The sequence below is a fragment of the Pan troglodytes genome, chromosome 20, assembly GCF_028858775.2.
Source record: "Pan troglodytes isolate AG18354 chromosome 20, NHGRI_mPanTro3-v2.0_pri, whole genome shotgun sequence".
In the NCBI taxonomy this organism is placed as follows: domain Eukaryota; kingdom Metazoa; phylum Chordata; class Mammalia; order Primates; family Hominidae; genus Pan; species Pan troglodytes.
Genome location: NC_072418.2, coordinates 22474214 through 22488231, shown reverse-complemented (window position 1 = coordinate 22488231; position 14018 = coordinate 22474214). Strand labels below are relative to the sequence as shown.

The following is a 14018-nucleotide window of genomic DNA, read 5'->3' as shown; positions in this document are numbered from 1 at the left end:
TTAGCCTGTCAGGCAGTTGTGAGTCCCATTGCTGGCTGCTGTCCCTCCCCCAAGGAGCTCAAAGGGCTTAGACAGCAGCCAGACACAGCTGTGGTACCGGTTGCCCCTCCCCTGGGAACTTGGCAGGCTTAAGCAGATTCTAGCTGAGAGGCTGTTGAGGATCTGCTTAGCTCCAGGGTTGTGTCAGGCATAATAAGTTTCTCTTCAAAGGATAACCTCCTTGTTCTTTGTTCTCCAAATCAACTTCCTTGTATGTTCCTGCTCCAAGCTACCTGCTCTGTAAACAACCCTTCCCACCAGTCCCAATCTGTAACCCACATCTCTTCTTTATTTGGAAGAATTCCTCCTCACTCCTAGTTACCTGCTCTGTAAACAACCTTCCTGCCAGTCTCGATTTAAAATAACCAATCGAGTTAGCTTATATTATGTGGTCTGACTCCAGCCAATGGGGACAGGACACAGAAATAGGGACTATGTTAGCAATAATAACCCCTTCCCTCTCTAGTACAGTGTGCTCTCACAACAACCAGAGATGTGAGCAGCACCCTTCTGTAGAAGTAAATTTGCCTTGCTGAGAAATTCCTTGTTTGAGTGCTTGTTTTCTTTGTGACTCTGAGCTCTTGTTTCCAACAGTTGGTACCTTAGGCTCCGGTGGCGTGGGTTCACGAGTGGAATCTTCTGATCCATGGGTTGCACTGTTCCATGGAAAAAGCACAGTTTCCCAGGCTGGGTAGGATGCTCACTCACTGCCTCCCTTGGCTGGGGGGTGGGGGCTCCCCAGCCCCATGTGGGTGCCAGGTGGCCTGTTGCCCCACACTGCTCTTCCTTCTTCTCCATGGTTCATGCCAGCCACCTAGTCAGTTCTGATGACAGAACCTGGATACCTCAGGTGACGGTGCAGGTTTCACATGCTATTATGATTCTTTTCTATGGGATGCTGCTTCTAGTCAGCCATCTTGGCCCCATCCCCATCAGTTTTTCTCTGAATGTCTGATAGAATTCAGCTGTGAATCCACCTGGTTCTGAACTTCTTTTTTGGTTGGCAATTTTTTAAAATTATTATTTCAATCTCACTGCTTGTTATTAGTCTGTTCAGAGTTGTTTTTGTTTTTTAATCTAGGAGGGTTGTACATTTCCAGGAATTTAGTCATCTTCTGTAGGTTTTCTAATTTGTGCATGTAAAGGTGTTCACAGTAGCCCTCAATGATCTTTTGTATTTCTGTGGCATCAGTTGCAATATCTTCCATTTCATGTCTAACTGAGCTTGTTTGGATCTTCTCTCTTCTTGGTTAATGCTGTTAATGGTCTATCAATTTTGTTTATCTTTTCTAAGAACCAGCTTTTCATTTCATTTATCTTCTGTTTTATTGTTGTTGTTGTTTCAGTTTCATTTAGTTCTGCTCTCATCTTTGTTATTTCTTTTCTTCTACTGGGTTTGGGTTTGGCTTGTTCTTGTTTCTCTAGTTCCTTGAGGTGTTATCTTACATTGTCTACTTAAGCTCTTTCAGACTTTTTGATGTAGGCACTTAATGCTATGAACATTCCTTTTAGCACCACTTTTGCTGTATACCAGATATTTTGATAGCTTGTGTCATTATTATTGTTCGGTTCAAAGAATTTTTTTTTTATGATCACAAAGAGGCCACATTTTTTTTCTTTTGATAGAGTCTCACATTGTTTCCCAGGCTGGAGTGCAATGGCAAGATCTCGGCTCTGCAACCTCCACCTCCCAGGTTCAAGCAATTCTCCTACCTCAGCCTCCCAAGTAGCTGGGATTACAGGTACCTGCTATCATGCCCAGCTAAATTTTTTTTATTTTTAGTAGACGGGGTTTCACCATGTTGGCCAGGCTGGTCTCGAACTTCTGACCTCAGGTGATCCACCCACCTCGGCCTCTGCCTGCTGGAATTACAGGCATGCCTGCTGGAATTACAGGCATGAGCCACCACACCCAGCCTGAGGCCTTATTTTTTTTTTAATTGACAACTCAATCTCTAGATACATACAGTATTGTATGAATTATAAGTGGATCAACAATTATATTATTGATACAAACTCATGAGCATTTACATAAAACTACTGCTCTAGGTTTTGGTGTGTTTTGTGCCAGCTACTTTAGGGAATGAAAGAAACATAAAGGACCTCAGCTACTTGAATTCATGAGAATCAGCTTTCAAAAAAAGCATATATGTCATTTCATAGAATACTTAACATGTCAAACCCGGGAAAATCAGTAACTACGTGACAAAAGGAACACTTTTAAAGAAAGGTTGATGATAAAAATATTAGGCTAAAATATTAAAAACTTTAGCAACTGGACCGAGGAATCAGAAAGTGTATGCACACAGAATTTTAAGAAAAGATCCCCACGTTCTCCTGCACAATGAGGACCACATTCCAAAAGCATAATTCTGGGTTGCTACAATGTCTTCTCTGCTACAAACCATTGTTTCAAAGGTGAAAGAAACAAGATGGTAATTCACATAAAATGGTTTTAAAATTCTTCCCACTCAAAATAAAATAAAAATACTATGATCTCCATCAAATTATAAAGAAATTCTATCAAAATGTCAACCAAATAAAGAAATCAGACCATTTGCCTTCACTGATTGCCTCAGAGGGCAGAGCATGTGTCACCTACAAGGAAGGGGAGATGGGGGTAGAGTCCCCATTCTCCCTTGGCCTGTGGAGTGGGGGTGGACAGGAGCACTTTGGCTTCCCTGGGGATTTGCTTCCTCACATAGGGAATTGAGGGAGGTGGGGTAGACGGCTTTAAGAGACCCCACAACTAAAAGAATCAAAGTCACCTTGAGATCCCATCTCTGAGCAGACATATAGGGTGGCAAAAGAAATGGATTAAAAAACAGGTGGATGACATCTTTCTCACCTTTTGATACCATCACTCAGAACTAATCTGTACTATAGTTGAAGAAAATCTTTGCCCGGTACTATTAAAGGGTACGCAATGAGGCATCTGACAATAAAAATTTTCATACAAATGTACTAAAAGGCTATGTTAAGTTTGGTTGGAAAAAACAATGCACCATCATGTTACTACCAGCAGTCAGGACGTCCTGTCTCAGATTTTAGGAGTTGCCGATCTGGTTGGGAGAAATGCTGAGGGGGATGCATGTTCAAGCCATTCAGTAGAGAGCTAAGGAGGGCACACGGTCCAGGAAATGGATAAACAGGTGCCCAGGAAGGCAACTTTAATGAAACTGTTTCTAAAACAAAGGATGTAAGAGACCTAAATGATCCAAAGAGAGTGATGGCTTCTCATTTTCTGTCCCCTACAGGGAATACAAATATCATTTCTTCTGGAATCTAACACACTGGCTTCATTTTCAAAATGCATCACTTTATTTTCCTTACAAGGCAGCAGCATGTTAAACACGTGACAGTCACATGATTTCTGCAGTGAGCCCCAAGGCTTCCACCAGCTTTCCTGGAACCTACGGCCAGAAGAGTCCTGAGATTTCAAATATTAAAGCTTTCTCCACAGCCACAAGTTCCTTTGATGTTTGGGTTATTGAACACAAACTCACTGGATAATTTTTCTTCAACATAGTCCATCTCTGTTCCTAAAAGTGTTAGCTTTGCTTTCTTTTCAATGAATACTCTGACTCCATCTTGAATAACTTCACCAGAATCTCCTTTTGTCTTTGTATATTCTAGAATATAAGAAAGGCCATTACAGCCTCCTGGCTCGCACACCAACTTTTACACCTACATGCTCAGGCTTATCTTTAAGAAGTTGTTTTATCTTGTTTACTGCTGAAGGTGTCAGGGTGAGGGCGGCCCAGGTGGGCTGAAGCTTCCTCTTGCTCACAGCCCAGACATTTGCCCGGACTAAGGCAGCCGACATATTTGCTGTCCTGGCGCTCCGGTACCTCCAGCCGGAGCTCGGCCGCCTCAGCCTCTCTCCATGGACATGGCGGGTGCATTCAGTTCAAAGAATTTTTAAATTTCCATCTCGATTTCATCCAACACTCATTCAGAAACAGGTTGATCTTTAATTTTTTAATTTAATTTCCATGTATTTGCATGGTTTTGATGGTTCATTTGGAGTTGATTTTCACTTTTATTCCACTGCAGTCTGAGAGAGTAGTTGATATAATTTTGATTGTCTTAAATTTATTGAGACTTGTGGCCTATCATATGTCTATCTTGGAAAATGTTTCAAGTGCTGATGAATAAAATGTATATTCTGCAGTTCTTGGATAGAATGTTTGTAAATATATTTTAAGTCCATTTGTTCTAGGATATAGTTTAAGTCCATTGTTTGTTGTTGTTGTTGTTGTTGACTTTCCGTCTTGATGACTTGTCTACTGCTGTGAGTAGAGTATTGAAGTCCCTCATTATTATTGTGTTGTCATCTATTTCATTTCTTAGGTCTAGTAGTAATTGTTTTATAAATTTGGGAGCTCCAGTGTAAGGTGCATATATATTTAGAATTGTGATGTTTTCCTGTTGGACTAGTCCTTTTATCATTATATAATGTCCCTCTTTGTCTTTTCTTTTTTTTTTTTAACTGTTTTTGCTTTAACATCTGTTTTGTCTGATGTAAGAATGGCTACTACTGCTAGCTTTTGGGGTACATTTGCATGGAATATCTTTTTCCAACCCTTTACCTTAAGTTTAAGTGAGTCCTTATGTGTTGGGTGAGTCTCTTGAAGATAGCAGATATTTGGCCTGTAAAATCTTTTTTTTTTTTTTTTTTTTTTGAGTTGGAGTTTAATTCTCATTGTCCAGGCTGGAGTTCAACAGCATGATCTCGGCTCACTGCAACCTCTGCCTCCTGAGTTCAAGCTATTCTGCTACCTCAGCCTCCTGAGTAGCTGGGATTACAGGCATGCACCACCACGTCTGGCTAAATTTTGTATTTTTAGTAGAGACAGGGTTTCTCCATGTTGGTCAGGCTGGTCTCAAACTCCCGACCTCAGGTGATTCACCCACCTCAGCCTCCCAAACTGCTGGGATTACAGGCAGGAGCCACTGCACCCAGCCTGGTAAACTCTTATCCATTCTGCCATTTTGTGTCTTTTAAGTGGAGCATTTAGGCCACTAAATTAGTAGCATTTAGGCCAATAATCACTATCAATTATACCACCATACATTACAATGCCTGTCATTGAAAGGCTTGGACATGTAATCCATTCAAGTTTGCAGTTATGGTGGAAATTTTGGCCTTATTGATAACTTGCTGATTAAATAGTCTGTCAAGAGAAAGCAGAGATGCATGGGCATCAACGTGAAAAACGGTGATAATGGTAGTGTGCGCCAGGATTCAGATATCTCCCCAGTATTGTTTTCCCCAAACCTCTTTATTCCCAATTAACCATTTGTTTTGTTACCATTGGGGTATCCAGGTAGTAAGACCATTTGCTACAGACCAAGAGTTGGTATACAAGTGACAAATCCCTCTGGCCTCCTCTTGAATAGCTCAGAGGATGGCTACTAGTTCAGCCAACTGACTGCTTCCACCCCTTCCTTCATCATAAATACTTATGTTTTTAACAGGATTATAAGCCACGGCCTTCAAGCATCGGGTCCCACCAATGTATTTGGTGGATCCATCAGTAAACCAAGCATATTTCTGATCCTCTGGGCTTAGTTCTTTAAAGGATTTGCCCCATTGGGCAGGGGAGGTTTCCTTCCCTAACAGCAAGGCTTGCTTGGTGATTTCCTGAGCTGGGAAGTTTTGTACGTCCTCATGTAAAAGTGATACCCCGTTTGGTTTTGGCTTAAATGGACTTGTATGTACTATTTCCATTTTATGATGCTACTTTCTTGAGAGTGCTCTATCTGGTGAGCTTTGAGGGAACTCATGACCCAAGTCATAATAGAAATTTCAGGCCTCATAAAGACCTCATGGTTGAAACAGAGGTGTTCCGTTTCCAGCAAAGCCCAATAGCAAGCTAACAATTGCTTCTTGAAAGGGGTATAAGCTTTTCTGGCCTCTGGCAGTTTCTGGGTCCAAAACCTGAAAGGTACCCTCTTCCCATCTTGTTTCTGCCTAACGCTCCAATTCGCATGTTGATCTAGGACAGTCACTTGGAGTTCTGCTGGCCCATCCCATATGGGCCATAGATCCAGGGCCAGTTGCACTGCTTCTTTAGCTTGTTAAGAAGCCATCTCTGTCTCTCCCCAGTGAAAGTCTGCATGCAGAGGTTGTAAAATGTTACCCAAGTGGGGAATGTGATGTCTCCAGAATCCAAACAAAGCCAATAAATTTCTGGGCCTCCTTTTTAGTGGTAGGGGTTGTAAATTCTAGTATTTTAGCCTTAGCCTTTAGTAAGATGGACTACATCTCTGCATTCCATAGAACGCCATGGAATTTTACAGTTTGTGCAGGTCCTTGAATTTTAGTAGGTTAATTTCCCATTTCTGAGATAGGAGCTGGGTTTTTACCTGTTCCAAGCCCCAACCGACTAGTTCTTCAGTTTCACCCTGACCGGGCCACTTGGAAAGCTGCTTTTTTCAGCAATAGGCTGATAGCTTTGAGCCTGATCAATCAAGACATAGACCTGGCATTGGGCCAGGGCCAGTCTGGAAGTCAGATTAGCATATTCGTTTTCCAACTTACATTTCTCTTTTTGCAACCAGTCCGTATCTTGACACATAAACTTATAAGCAGTAAGGAAACACCATCCACTCTGGGAGATCCCTCAGCATCTTTTTTGCTGACTGGAATCTCCTGCAGCACTTCATGCACAAAGGTTTAAATTGCACTAATTTAGATTCTCAATTCTCACAAAGTCCAGTTCCCCTGGACCATTCAATCACCAAGGGGGAGAACTGGGGGAGTTCCCATCCCAGGGTATGGGAAGTCCCCGAGCCTCCAGCCCTGTCCTTGTGGCCAAAAAGAGGCACACTTTTGGTTTCAAATCCTGTTTGTAATGCCAAAAATGTTCTGTGAGGGAAAGGCGCAAGGCGAGAAGAAAAGACACACACACAATACCTTTAAGGGTAAACAAGCTTTATCCCATGTAAATGGCAATGCAGATATAATAAGCAAATGATATAATAAGCAAATAAATATAATAAGCAGATTGATATAAGAAGAAGATTCATATAATAAGCAAATTACAATAGGAAAAGGAGAGGAGAAAAGAGATATATATATATTTACACTCACCAGACTATGGAGGATTTACCACCAGAGTGGGAAGCAACAGCCTGGGCTCCAGAGGTGGACACTCGCCCATGCACAGAGGAGGAGAGGTCTCTCATGGAGCTTTGGCACGGTCTGGGACCCTAGCTCTTTTGTAACGAATTATTTGGCATAAGGCCCATTCATGAGGGCCATTCGTGACTGGACCCAAGGAACACAAAAGCCAACTGGTTTTTGCGATTGTCTATTGTTTTTCAACAACTAATGTATAGGAATAGATTGAAATAGAGATTTCTCCAATACAGCGCTGGATGAATGCCTCAAGCAGCTCACACAACTTGTTCCAGGACTTGGTGACCATTGTTTGTAGCCATGTTCAATTGAGTTCAAATTTAATATTTAACTTTTCCTCCACACCAGACTATGGAGGATTCACCACCAGACCAGGAAGCAACAGGCTGGGCTCCAGAGTCAGATACCGCACTCATCAGACTAGGAGGATTCACCACCAGACTGGAAAGCAACAGCCTGGGCTCCAGAGTCAGCCACCCATCTCTGCACAGACAAGGAGAGGTCTCATGAAGGTTCCGCGTGATCTGGGACCCTAGCTCTTTTTGTAACGAGTTCTTTGGCATGAGGCCCAGTCATGAGGGCCCTTCGCGATTGGGCTCAAAGAACACAAAAAGGTCAACTTTTGTGTGTGTGTGTGTGTGATTGCCTAATGTTTTTCAATAACCAATGTATTGGAATAGATTGAAATAGAGATTTCTCCAAAACAGCGCAGGATGAACACCTCAAGGGGTTCACATAACCTGTTCCAAGACTTGGTGACCATTGTTTGTGTCCACGTTCAATAAGTTCAAATTTAATATTTAAGTTTTCCTCCACAAATTCCCCTGTCTTGATGAATTGGCTCTGTCTAGGCAAAGGGCAAGGTGAACCCCTTGGGCCGTTACACAACCTCCACTTCCTGGGTTCAAGTGATTCTCCTGCCTCAGCCTCCAGAGTAGCGGGGACTATACGTGTGCACCAGCACACCCTGCTAATTTTTTGTATTTTTAGTAGAGATGGGGTTTCACCATGTTGGCCAGGCTAGTCTTGAACTCCTGACCTCAAGTGATCTGCACACCTTGGCCTCCCAAAGTGCTGGGATTACAGTCTTGACCCACTGCACCTGGCTCTAAATGATTTATTTCTACCCCCTATAGCAGTTTGAAATTACTTAAAGGTTGTTTCAAATGGGAAAATAAAAAGAATGTGGATAAAAATAAAAAATAAAAAGTTAAAAAACTTACAAGAGATTACAAAATATATATGTAAATCTGGAGTGTTCAAAATGACAAATTTATTTGTAAGGTTTTATTAAAATTAGCTTTAATTGATAATACACTATTACCAAAGTAAAAGTTGATTTTCTCTTGAACAAAAATTTTACGTATTATTAATATGACAGCAGAATACTTCCGTCCACCTTTTGAATATATTCAAAAAGAGAGAGAGTAAAAAAGAGAGAGAATTTTCCCATGCTCTGGGGTGGGCCTGGCTCAGCTCAGGGAGGAAGCCCTGTTTGAAAAGGCTGCAGCTGGCCAGGCTTGGTGGCTCAAGCTTGTAATCCCAGCACTTTGGGAGGCCGAGGCAGGCGGATAACTTGAGGACAGGAGTTTGAGACCAGGCTGGCCAATATGGTGAAACCCCGTCTCTATTAAAACTACAAAAAAAAATTAGCCGGGCATGGTAGCCGGCGCCTGTAATATCAGATAGATAACCGGGAGGCTGAGGCAGGAGAATCGCTCGAACCCAGGAGGCAGAGGTTGCACTGAGTCAAGATGACGCCATTGTAATCCAGCCTGGGCAACAAGAGTGAAACTCCGTCTCAAATAAATAAATAAATAAAATTTTAAAAAAAAGAAAGAAAAGGCTGCAGCTTAGACTGTCTCTCTTTCTTCACTCAGTCCAGCATCGGATCACGTCTTCTGTCACTCAGGACCTGAAGGGGCGGGCCCTCAAGCATTATCCAATCAGGGACGCTGGGCTGGAAACTGTCCAATCAGCCACGCAGCTGGAGCGAACAGGACGGCTTCCGGCTTCCGGCTTTGGCGGGCCCATTGTCTCTCGCTGACGCCAGAGATCCAGCTATCGTCTTCACTTCTCTGTGCCGTCAGCTCCTAGAGGCCCAGCCTCTGTGGCCCTGTGACCTGCAGGTATTGGGAGGGTCACAGCTAGGACGCCGGGACCCCCTGGAAGCCTAGAAATGGTGAGAGTGCCAGTTCGACATCTCGAGAGAGGGGGAGGGGCTGGTTGGAACCGGGGAGGAAGTGGCTGTGGCTGTGGCAGTGGCAGAACTCAGGCCTCCCGGCAGTCAGCTCCACAATCTGCGCTCCAAGTTCTCGTTGCCCAGCTCCGCCTCAGCCATAACATGGCGGCTGCGTTGACAGCGGGTCCCCGGGGTGTCCTGTCTTTTCCCTGCGCAGTGACTGTGCCCTGGCCTGGAACCCTCTCCGGGCAGCTCTGCACCCACAGGTCTTTCCCAGATTGTTCAGGGGCCACGGGAGGGTCGTCAGGGGAGAATCCTGACTCGGGGTGCGGGTTCATGAATGGGAAGAGCTTTGGTTCGTGGGGTTCACAGTTTCTCTTTTCTCCTATTAAAAATTTATGGGGCCGGGCGTGGTGGGTCACCCCTGTAATCCCAGCACGTTGGGAGGCGAGGCGGGCTGATCAGTTGAGGTCAGGAGTTCAAGACAAGCCTGGCCAAAATGGGGAAACCCCATGTCTACTGAAAATACAAGTTAGCTGGGTGTGATGGCAAATGTCTGTAGTCCCAGCTACTGGGGAGGCAGAGGTGGGAGAATCTGTTGAACCCAGGAGGCGGAAGTTGCCGTGAGCTGAGATCGCGCCACTGAACTCCAGCCTGGGCGACAGAGCAAGACTCTGCCTTAAAAAAACAAAAACGGGGAGGGGGGAGTCACCGCAAAAATATAAGATAATTTAATCAAAGTGTGATTCAAGAATTGTAGAGCACCCAGCTACAGTTTGTTGTTTGTAGTCCATGGGAGGGGCTTGAAGAAAAGACATTTATAAAATGCATGATGAAGAAAACCAAATTCAATAATTGATTAGGTATAGTTACATAGTTGTTATTTTATTTTATTTATTTATTTATTTTTTTGAGTCTCGCTCTGCCGCCAGGTTGGCGTGCAGTCTCGCGATCTCCGCTCACCGCAAGCTCCGCCTCCTGGGTTCACGCCATTCTCCTGCCTCAGCCTCCCCAGTAGCTGGGACTACAGGCGCCCGCCACTACGCCGGCCTAATTTTTTGTATTTTTAGTAGAGATGGGTTTCACCGTGTTAGCCAGGATGGTCTCGATCTCCTGACTTTGTGATCCACCCGCCTCAGCCTCCCAAATTGCTGGGATTACAGGCGTGAGCCACCGCGCCCAGCCTAGTTAGGTAGTTTTTAAATTTGTACAATCGAGATGGAAATTTCCTGGTTATGTAATCAGAGTTTAATTGGCAGTTTATAGTTGCTTAAGCCTGAATTTTGTTTCCCCTAATTTAGTAATTTACCAAAGAATACACTTGAGTTTTGTTTTGTTTTTTTTCTTAGAAGTGGGAATCTGGGGACTAGAGCTTCCTCATTCTAATTGCCTGCCACTTAATTATTTTCACATCCCACAGGGGACTGATTTTCCCTGGCGTTTTTCACATGTGTCCCAAGCAGGGCCTCAGGTGTACCCCATGTTCCTCAATCTTTTTTTTTTTTTTTTTTTTTGAGATGGAGTCTCACTCTGTCGCCATGCCGGAGTGCAGTGGGGCGATCTCAGCTCACTGCAACGTCCGCCTCTTGGGTTCAAGCGATTCTCCTGCCTCAGCCTCCTGAGTAGCTGGGAGTACAGGCGCGTGCCACCACGCCCAGCTAATTTTTGTATTTTTAGTAGAGACAGGGTTTCACCTTGTTTGCCAGGGTGGTCTCTATCTCTTGACCTCGTGATCCGCCCGTCTCAGCCTCCCAAAGTGCTGGGATTACAGGCGTGTGCCACTGCGCCTGACCAATAGTCATTTTTTAAAAAGCATTGCATAACACTATTGAAAAGATTTGTTTTCTGTTTGTAAATATTTCCCATGAGAAGAAAGCAAAGAATAGTCCCCTGACACTGTATTGTAAAAAATATCTGTGCCTCTTTGTCTTTTATATTTCCAGAGAACTTACCGAATGTTTTTGGGTCAAGATTACCCTCTGGAAACTTAATAGGGTGATGTGTCCTCAGCCAACCTTCAGTTTTTTTCTGGTCCTGGGTTTTAGTACTTTCTGGGGATAAACCAAGATACCCACCATGGCTATGTCTGCTAGAGTGTCTAGTGACTATTAGCTCTTGGGTCATTTTCTCCCATGGGACTACCTGAAGTATGGAGTGTAGACTCTTAAGGGAGCAGGTGGCAACCTTGGGGTTGAAAGGCAGATCCTGGTGCACTTTTTTCTTTTTTTTTTGAAAAGCTAACCCCTTGAGACATGAAGATTTTCTTCACCCAACCTAGCTTCCATTTCTTGGAGACACATTGCTGGTCAAACAATCAGATGCTGGTATTGAGGGGAAAACAAATAATTTCTGACCCCTGGATTCTCTTGGGTGGGGAGCAGAAAAGTAGTGAAAAAACACTTCAAAAGACAAAAAAAACTCACCCCAGTGAGAGGGTGTAAAAACTTAACAAAGTAAAATGCACGCGGGGCACTCACTGGGGCATAGCGCAGTGTCTCCTGGGAGGGTAGTTATTGAGCGTGTACCTGAACAGGATGGGGTGGGTGATAGGATCTGTACCTTGAAAAGATTTGTTCACTTATTTTAACGTCAGGTGTTTTTGCTGTTGTTGTTTTTGTTTTGTTTTGTTTTGTTTTGTTTTGAAACAGTCTCTGTTGCACAGGCTGGAATGCAGTGGCTCGATCTCAGCTCACTGCAACCCCTGGCTCCTGGGTTCAAGTGATTCTCATGCCTCGGCCTCCCGAATAGCTAGGACTATAGGTGCCCGCCACTGCCCCCGGCTAGTTTTTGTGTTTTTAGTAGAGATGGACCAGGCTGGCTTCAAACTTCTGTTCTTAAGCGATCCACCTGCTTTGGCCTCCCGAAGTGCTGGGATTACAGACATGAGCCACTGCACTCAGCTGCATCAGTGTTTTTTAACTGTAATTTGCATTTTATTAGTAGGGCTTGAAAGGTAAAAAAATATTTACAAAGCACATAAAAGAGATGAGTTTTAAAAAATTAGTCTCTAATCATATATTCTATTTGTTAATAATTCTCATTTACCTTTTTCTTTCCCAGAGTGAGTTTAGGAATTTTCTCAGATGTGTTTTTTATGGCTGAGTGATTTCAAACAGAATTCTAAGCCTTAGCTTTAAGAATGCTAGCTACCAAGGAAAAAAGTAGAGAAAATCTCTCTTCCATTTTGTCTGTAGACAATGAAAATGTTTCCACAGGAAAATCTGGTAGATAATTGATGAGTTATACAGATCGTCAAAACATCAGTTCCTCTTTTTGCAGGGTAAATTTGTGACAGTGAATATCTTGGTTCTATTTCCTGTTGTCTTGATTTCTGAGTTTAATGCTAAATTACATGTGATGAAATGTGGTACCTTCTAGAAGTGTTCCCATATGACTAATTTTTTACTACATTGTTTTTAATATAAATAATAAAATAATATGTTGTCTGAAAGAAGTAGATATATTTGCTTTTCTTATGAAGGTATAAAATGCAAGCACCTTAGCCAGGTGTAGTGGCTCATGCCTGTAATCCCAGCACTTTGGGAGGCCGTGGGGGGGTTGATCACTTGAGGTCAGGAGTTCAAGACCAGCCTGCTCAACATGGTGAAACCCTGTCTCTGCTAAAAATACAAAAATTAGCCAGGTGTGGTGGCACATGCCTGTAGTCCCAGCTACTTGGGAGGCTGAGGCAGGAGAGTGGCTTGAACCCGGGAGGCAGAGGTTGCAGTGACCTGAGATCGGGCCATTGCATTGCAGCCTGGTGACAGAGTGAGACCGTCTCAAAAAAAAAAAAAAAAAAAAGCACCTTAAAATTTCCTTCCCTTACGTAAACACTGTGTTTGAGTAATTTCACAGGACTGTTGAAACAGTTTCAAAAACCAAGTGAATAACTCTGACATGGAAATTAAAGCTTGAACCTAGTGACTCCAAGCTAAGGCTAATGTTAAGCATGCAAGAGGAAGTTATTAAAGGCCCAGTTAGTTCTTTCTGAGGAGCCACCCCTGCAGATGTCTCAGCCTGCTCACCCCAGCCATAGAAGAAGCCTTTATTCTGAGAGAAGCCACAGAGCCCTGGAAAGCTGGGGATCCACAGGCAGATGCAGTTGAGGTTAAGATGAAAGGAAACTGAGAGAGTCTTACTGATGATGAAGTCGTTATTGTTTTGAGGTACTTTCTAGACTTTGTAAAAAAAAAAAAAAATTAGATTTACGTAAAAAAAAATTCTAAAAAAGTATTGCAACAAGAGGAAATACCAACTAACTATAAGATCTTTATGGCTTGCAAAGGTGTAGGCAGAAAAAGACTTTCTTTCCTAGGGAGGTGCAAACAAGATTAGAAAGGAGGTGGGAGGGGAATGGCAAATGGAGGGTGAAAAAATCAGATCTTAGATCAGAGAATGTTTTACACTGAAATCAGCATGTTCTTAGGAGGGACATAAAATGGGGTTGTATGTTGACTCAGACTGAGGGTAGCTCAAAGTTCAGGAGCCTGAGGGAGGGAGATAAACTTACGTTTGATTAAGAAATATTTTATTTGGCTGGGCGTGGTGGCTCACACATGTAATCCCAGCAAGTTGGGAAGCCGAGGCAGGTGGATCACCTGAGGTCAGGGGTTTCAGACCAGCCTGACCAATATGAAGAAACCCTGTGTC

The 14018-nt window shown here is 43.4% G+C and overlaps 1 protein-coding gene and 1 pseudogene across 4 annotated transcripts in view; one reads left to right on the top strand and one right to left on the bottom strand.

The window, feature by feature from the left end:
* Positions 1 to 3308: 3308 nt before the first annotated feature.
* Positions 3309 to 3866, bottom strand: LOC738024 (iron-sulfur cluster assembly 1 homolog, mitochondrial-like; annotated as a pseudogene).
* Positions 3867 to 9185: 5319 nt separating this feature from the next.
* The window catches only part of ZNF506 (zinc finger protein 506), a 28763-nt gene continuing 23930 nt past the window's right edge, over positions 9186 to 14018 (top strand). For all 4 annotated transcript variants that reach the window (XM_009435112.5, XM_016937107.4, XM_003316227.7 and 1 more), the window contains exon 1: positions 9186 to 9368. Coding sequence is in view for 2 of the 4 variants with exons in the window: in XM_003316227.7 (XP_003316275.1) it covers positions 9366 to 9368 (3 nt within the window). In the remaining 2 variants the exon portion in view is untranslated. The remainder of the gene's footprint in view (positions 9369 to 14018) is intronic.